Source organism: Camelina sativa, chromosome 14, assembly GCF_000633955.1.
Source record: "Camelina sativa cultivar DH55 chromosome 14, Cs, whole genome shotgun sequence".
In the NCBI taxonomy this organism is placed as follows: Eukaryota; Viridiplantae; Streptophyta; class Magnoliopsida; order Brassicales; family Brassicaceae; genus Camelina; species Camelina sativa.
In genome coordinates, this window is record NC_025698.1 from 20,973,593 (window position 1) to 20,980,500 (window position 6,908).

General features: G+C 38.2%; 2 protein-coding genes across 2 annotated transcripts; one reads left to right on the forward strand and one right to left on the reverse strand.

Moving 5' to 3' along the window:
• LOC104742097 (transmembrane protein 50A) lies at positions 295 to 2,514 on the forward strand. Its single transcript, XM_010463064.2, has 4 exons — positions 295 to 509; positions 595 to 682; positions 1,575 to 1,727; positions 2,232 to 2,514. Exons 1-4 carry the CDS (start codon positions 377 to 379, stop codon positions 2,263 to 2,265), a joined length of 408 nt encoding a protein of 135 aa, XP_010461366.1. The 5' UTR covers positions 295 to 376; the 3' UTR covers positions 2,266 to 2,514.
• LOC104742098 lies at positions 3,277 to 6,633 on the reverse strand. Its single transcript, XM_010463065.2, has 5 exons — positions 5,645 to 6,633; positions 4,774 to 5,522; positions 4,604 to 4,693; positions 3,804 to 4,520; positions 3,277 to 3,702 (listed from the first exon to the last, which is right to left on the reverse strand). The coding sequence occupies exons 1-5, from the start codon at positions 5,751 to 5,753 to the stop codon at positions 3,631 to 3,633; spliced, it is 1,737 nt and encodes a 578-aa protein (XP_010461367.1). The 5' UTR covers positions 5,754 to 6,633; the 3' UTR covers positions 3,277 to 3,630.

Consider the following 6,908-nt stretch of genomic DNA (forward strand, 5'->3'; position numbering starts at 1 on the left):
ATTAAGAGGGTGTTCTTGGATTCTAATTTATAAAGAATTTTGAAGATTTCAACAAAATCATTAAAAGTACAAATGTTTTTTTTAAGAGAAATTAGAATTTCAATATTAGCTAATTAATTTAATGTATCTATTTATTGTAAATTTAAAAATAAATTCATTTTGTCTAAAAATTTGTATTGTATTTTGTTATTTAAAAATTCTCTATAAATGTTATTCATTTAAGCAAAACCAAAACCAAAACGTAGTCCCACAACAACAACATTTTTTTTTTGTATTATAATAATAATTTGACACAATTTTTATTTTTCTAAAAATTTTGACTTGGACGGAGGTAGATCCTGTTGGTAGAGAGAGCACTAACGACGATCATCGAGCGATGGATTTGGCTGAACTATGGGCTATTTTCGGACCCGGGTTCTCCGGCGCAGTCTTCGGAACCGGGTGGTGGTTTTGGGTTGACGCCGTCGTGTGCAGTTCCATTCAAGTTCCCTTCGTCCATTACCTTCCCGGTAAAAATTTACATCCATTGAACTATTCTCCCGTGATTTTAGGGTTTTCAGAAAATCTGATTTGGGGGTTTCGCTCTCGTCGCAGGCATATTCGCATCTCTCGGAGCTTTGATGTTCAATTGCGTCAGAAAAGAAGACATTGATTACTCTCCTTATGACGAAGGCGAGTGGAGGTTCGTTTCCTATTCTTCCTTGATTTTGAAAAATTCAGTTCTTTAACCAATACGTGACTTGACAACTGTGGAAACGATAAGATAGGTTAAGTGTTTAGCTGAGATTTGCGGCTGATGTAGCTTGAGAAGCAGTTTATGTGATGGCATCATTCAGTTTTTTTCGAAAAGATAAAGACTTATGAGCTTGGTTAGTCTGTAATTCTAATCTCTGTGGAAGCTGGAAGATAGTTAATATATCTGTGTGTTATTTATTACCCGAAATCAAGTTCTCGCTGAGATTTGTGGCTGATGCATATAGTTTCTTAATATTCTTGATTTGTGTTTTATGTATTTCGATTCTTGGCTTTTATGATTGAAGCTATGGCTTTACATAGCGTGTATGTGGTAGCATTTGTTTTTCTCTAGCTGCTTACGTTGGCTTCACTCACTGGTCCAGTTTTTAAATCAAGATAAGACTTAAGAGCTTGTTTACTAATAGTTTCTTATCTGTATTCCTCTGCAAACTAGAAGATAGTTGAGATATCTTGTGTGCTTATAACACTCAGTCAAGTTTTCACGGCTTGTTTCAACCATTTTCGATCTCTGTTTTTATTTATGTGGATTCTTCTTGGCTACAGATTGAAGCTATGGCTTTTCATAGCATATGTCGTAGCATTTGTTTCTCTAGCTGCTTCTGTTGGCTTTCTGATTCAGTTTTTAAATCAAGATAAGACTTGAGAGCTTGGTTAACTCGTGTTTCTAATCTGTACTCCTGTGGAAACTAGAAGATAGTTGAGATATCTTGTGTGTATATATAACCCTCGTATGTGAAAAGTCAAGTTTTAGCTGAGACTTGCGGTTAGTTTCAACCATTTGTGATTTGTTTTTTATGTATATGGATTCTTGGCTACAGATTGAAGCTATGGCTTTTCATAGCGTATGTCGTAGCGTTTGTTTCCTTAGCTGCATCTGTTGGCTTGCTGATTCAAGATTCGGTCGTCAAGACTGGGCCTTCGACTTGGACTGGTGTGGCTGGTGTTTTTCAATGCGTGTTTGTATTGATAAGGTAAAGGCATTCTATACTTTTATGTTTCTCTAATGCTTTCGACTAGTTGTGCATATCTTAAAGCACTACCAAACGCTGATTTTTTTTTGGGAAAATGTGACGGAGAAGATTATACTAGAAGAATTATTGAAAATCCATACAAACTTGTATTAAAGGAGCATGAGATTTAGTGATTCATACAATCTTATTGGGACATTCCATAATTTAAGTAATAGGCTGCCTTTTTTTATTGCATCTGAGGCAAACTAGCTTATGGGATTCATCTTTCATAATCAGAGTAGATTTTGACTGAGAACAATAAATTTAAAATAAAATTATTGGTTCATTTGCATTGAGATTAGTTTATAATAGCTAGAGATAGCACAAGATTGTATGGCACAGTCAAACCTGGAAAATGGGATTTGTATTTGCAATGAGACAGTAATGCATACTAACCTTTTTGTTTTCTTGTACTGCAAATCTTATCTGTATATCCTTGGTCACTGACAACAATTCATTTGACAGTGGGCTAATGTATTGGACGTCACATTCAGAGTAAGTAGACGCACAGGCACATACTTCATCTCCGACTCAAATACATTCTGTGACAACATAAGTTCCTATCTTATTCTCACTCTGTAAATTCCTGTGTCTTGTCGGGTCAGCTTGACCTTGTGCTAGATTCCTCTGTTGCATCAGTGTGTGTTTGTGTTAAACTTTGTCGCTGTTATTGAATATCCACCTTTAGTACAAGAATATAAGTTGAACTCCAAATCAATTTAATTGAGTGTTACAACATTTCTAAGCATATTCTTTGGTTGGTTTATCTGGATAAGAAACACAAAATCATGTGATCGGTAAGAATAAAATGGTAAAATTTGATAGATACGAGAGAATATGCTACAAAGGATAGAGAGATGTTAGAAAAGAAGACCAGAGAAGAAAGAGACAGCAGTTTGATGGGGCTGTCTTAGAGGTAAAACAAGAAAAGCAAGAACTCATGTATACTATGTTTGGTAACAATGTCAATATGAGTACATTTTCGTTAAAGATCCTAAGATAAATGGGAGTAGAAAAGAGTTTTTTTTTGTGTTTAAGTATCACAATATATTTGGCCCTCGAGGCGGTTCTAAGTAGTATTTGCTCTGCGAAGCTTGAATTTGGTTGCGAATGTTCACACCTAAGCTTGGTCAAATTTACATAGATCCTCTTCAAAGTAGACGAAGCTGCGGCTGCCTATAGCCTTTTGTGCTCTACTTTAAGCATTTCTAATCATATATATAGGCACGTCGAAGACGATTGGTCATCTGGAAACTGAACGATCACTGATATAGCTTATCGATTATTTTTAGTTGAGGGAGTTTAAGAGTATTCTTTAAGATTCAATGTCGAATCTTCTTCCAACGGGGAGTCTTGAAGCAGAACATCGAATGCGTGATGGGTGTATTTTTTAAGTATTTTTTTTGGTTTACTCAAATTTGTTGCGTCTCAAGCTTTTTGTTTGATTTATCGAATGATTTGTGTTGATAAAAAACCATTTGGGATAGAGCAGTAACAGAACCTTAGTGTAAGAGCCAATTCTCTTGCTCATTAAACATTAGAGACAAAAGAAGATAGGAAGAAGAGAAACATGCGTGAGAGCTGAGCCATTCTTTTCAGACAAAAGAAAGATCTACAAAGTCTGAAGAGGGCAGGACACTCATATGGCAACTCAAAGCCTCATCAGCTTATTTGCACTATTTGCAAACCATCAAAACAAACAAACAAAAACCCTCCCTGCCTTTCTCCTCTTCCATAGTAGTAGCTAAGCTTTTCTCAAGAACAAAAATACCAACAGAAGAAGAATATAAAAAAAAAAAAAATTAGAAACTATCTTCCAAAAACCAGTAATTTCTTCAGTTTAGTAAAGTTGGGTTCAGGAGTTTTAAGCTACATCCTCTCTTGCCTCTTGTATCATGGGCAGTCTCTGCGGAAGCGAAGGCCTTAGCTTCTTGTACTGTTTGAACAAAAGAAAGAACATAAACAATTATTCCTCCTTTAGGTTCCAATATTCTGAGAGAGACAGCGGGACTGTTTAGTCTTGTTAAGTGTTTTTACCTGTTCAACGAAGGCTTCTATCTCCTCCTTTGTGAGTGCAACTTCGCCACTGTTTTCATCCCAGCCGAGCGATCTAAGGAACTCTGCTTCTTTCTCATCTGGAGTGTCTGCTGCTTCAAAGCCACTCGTATGAGAGGCTACCTGGACTCTTTCAGTCACTTCGAGGCCACTTGCTGCCTGTGGACTTGAAGGGTCACTAGCTACAAGATCCTTTGAGCTGTTGACTTTTCCCTCAACAGAAGAAGAAATGCTGGTTGAAGAGTTAACAGGATCAGTGGAGATGCTTGTTGATACAGTTTTCTGCTTCAGAGCACTGTAAAATGCACTTCTGCTCTGAGTTTGAGCAGCAGAAGATTTCTTTTCAATAGTTTGGCCAGATATCATGGAGAAGGCACTAGCTCCCTTGAGCTCCTTCGGGCTGTTTGTACTTCTGACAGGAGCAGATTGTGTTGGTTGGGCATTGGACATCAGCTGGCTAGAGGCGGCTCGACTGTTTGTATTAGCACTAGGACTTCCAGATTCTTTAACAGCACTGACACCGTTTTCCCTAGCTGGTTTGAGAACCAACAGCTTCTTCTCAGATTTGATTTGACCACTGGGATTTGACTGTAAATTCCCAAGTAGAACAGAGGGCTGTTGTTGGGCATTTCTTAAAGAAGCAAGACAAGTTTCACCAGCTCGAACCACTTGCTTTGTCTTGGATTTATCAGAAGAACTCTTGACAAATCAAATAAAACAGATATCCGATTATAGCACTAGATAAATGAGGAATAATAAGACTGACTAAGGTAAGTACTTACCGAGCATTTTGGTGCTGAAGGCACAACCGGTATCAATTGCCTTGACTGCTTGATTGCCAAGTCCTCGAGTATTTGTGTCTTCACAGATCCCTGAAATCAATGGTTATAATCTTAGACAACCAGAGAGGCAAGTGTACAATAAAGTTACACGAAGATGATGCAAATCATACCTGGGGAGGGGTGTGAGTTCTTGCTGGAGCTTGCACCAATGCTTCAGCCATGTTAAGACCACTCGGTCCAGATAAAGCTCCCGTGCTAACAGCATTAGCTTTTGGAGACGTTAATGACCCAGCACAAGCCTTTTCAATGACATTGGGAACCTCTGCCAGAGCCGACGTCCAACCTTCCCCACCAATCAAAGCTGAGTTACCAACTGGCAAGTTTTGAACAGCTGAACTTAAACCAGGAGATGAGACTCGTACAACATCTTGCCCACCTTGCTTCTCCTCAGCACCAAGCGTAGGAAAATCCTTATCAAACCCAGCTCTCTGAAAGCTATTCCCAATGCTAGATCCAGAAAGTATTCCAATACCGTTGTAACTATTACTACTGCCACCATTTTTCAAACCCACAGTTAATCCTCGAGATAAGTGATCGCCCTGTTTCCTTGTCACCATTGAATGTGATCGTCTCAATGGATCCGGATCCCTACCAGTCAGGATAGTTCTAATAGGGATAGCAGTGTCAAGGTCCCAAGGATCTACATAGCTTACCCTATCCTTCTCCCTGCTGCGGTCCTTATCCCTTTGACTCCTATTAAAGTTGAAACTACTATATGCATGCTTTGCAGACCCATTACTAGAGCCTCTCCTTGAATTAGTAGAAGAAGATCGATCCAGAAAAGGAGAATGAATTGAATCAACGTCACTTTTGCTCCTAGAATTCCTATTCCTGATATTATGTTGTAAAGATGCAGAATCTACACAAAACAAAAACAAGATACGAAGAAAACAGTTAAAATCACGTGATAGCGACTAAGGAGGCTAGGATCAACCAAAATATAACAAACTATCAATGAGATGCTCCATGACTGGAACCTACCTGAATGAGAAGAAGATGATACAAGGAGGTGGTTTGAACTCCCACCACCAGAAGCATGCCCTGAACTTCTCAACCATTCCGGAGCTAAAGACTGTTCACCTTTGTCCATTAGAAAAGCTGTACCTCATCAGATAAAAGAGAGAACATACACTTCCTCTGACCTTCACCCCTCAACTACAATAGAGAAAGCTCCTCTTACAAAATTCAGCAAAGTTCTAACGTATCCTAGCTTTCTCAAGCATCTAAAAAATCCCTACCAAGGCAAAGGGCAGGAGAGGAATCCAAATCCAATCCCTAGGCTCCTTAAAAACTCTAATGCACAAATCCAAATAGCTTGTTACTCCAAGATGACAACACCTTCTACACTTCCATTAGAAGACAATTTAGCTACAAACTAGGGAACACTCATCCTTGTAAAAACACCAAGGGAAAAACCCCACAGAGCTCTGTCCAAATGCCACAGCCACAATTCAAGTGATGAAACCCTAACACTTAGGCTTATAATCTCAAAATCTAATCACCAGTGCCAATATTAATCAGCCCAAATCTCTACCTAGGGTTCAACAAGACCATCAAACTCCGCTCTCAAACCAACATCAGAACACACCAAAACCCCCCCCCACAAGGGTATGTAAGGAAGAGATAGATAGAGATACAGAACACACCAAAACCCTAACCTAGAAAGTGATTGTTCGCCTCGTAGATTCAATCGCTCAATCGAAAGAAATGGCCTCTTTTTTTTTGATAACCCACAACGAGAGAAGACGATAAGCTTCCTAAAGCGCGATAGAAGAAGAAGGATGGATTAAGATGGAAACTTGCAGAGAAAATATTCCGAATCAGAAAGGGAATTGATGAAATTAGGGTTTTTGCGAGTGGTCGAAGAAGAAGGGAGGCGAGAAAAAAAAAATTGTAAAATTGGTTCTTCTGTTGTGTGTGTAAAATTTTTGGGAACGAAACGTATGAAGAAACAAAAGAGCCTTTTTTTCCTCTCCTTAGAACACAATAATCAAAAACAAAAAAAACAAAAAAACATTTTAATTTTCACTTTATTTTACATATTAGAATCTGTTTTTATTTGTTTAATCTAATTTGAATATTTACTAGTTAAAATTTCGGTACGTAGGGTGTACAATTTAGGCCCAACCAATGTTCCTAGATGGGCCCATAGACCTTTTTTCTTTGTATATGTTCACTTCACTCAACGTGTTTCTTTATTTATATAATCTGTGTAGAGTGAGGAACGAATTCTATGATTTAATTT

Coding starts and splice junctions, on each gene's coding strand:
- LOC104742098 (XM_010463065.2), bottom strand. CDS start 5,753: ATGGACAAAGGTGAACAGTCTTTAGCTCCGGAATGGTTGAGAAGTTCA. Junction 4,694..4,773: donor GAACTCACACCCCTCCCCAG/GTATGATTTGCA, acceptor CATTGATTTCAG/GGATCTGTGAAGACACAAAT. Junction 3,703..3,803: donor TAGAAGCCTTCGTTGAACAG/GTAAAAACACTT, acceptor TTGTTCAAACAG/TACAAGAAGCTAAGGCCTTC.
- LOC104742097 (XM_010463064.2), top strand. CDS start 377: ATGGATTTGGCTGAACTATGGGCTATTTTCGGACCCGGGTTCTCCGGC. Junction 683..1,574: donor TATGACGAAGGCGAGTGGAG/GTTCGTTTCCTA, acceptor TCTTGGCTACAG/ATTGAAGCTATGGCTTTTCA. Junction 1,728..2,231: donor TGCGTGTTTGTATTGATAAG/GTAAAGGCATTC, acceptor TTCATTTGACAG/TGGGCTAATGTATTGGACGT.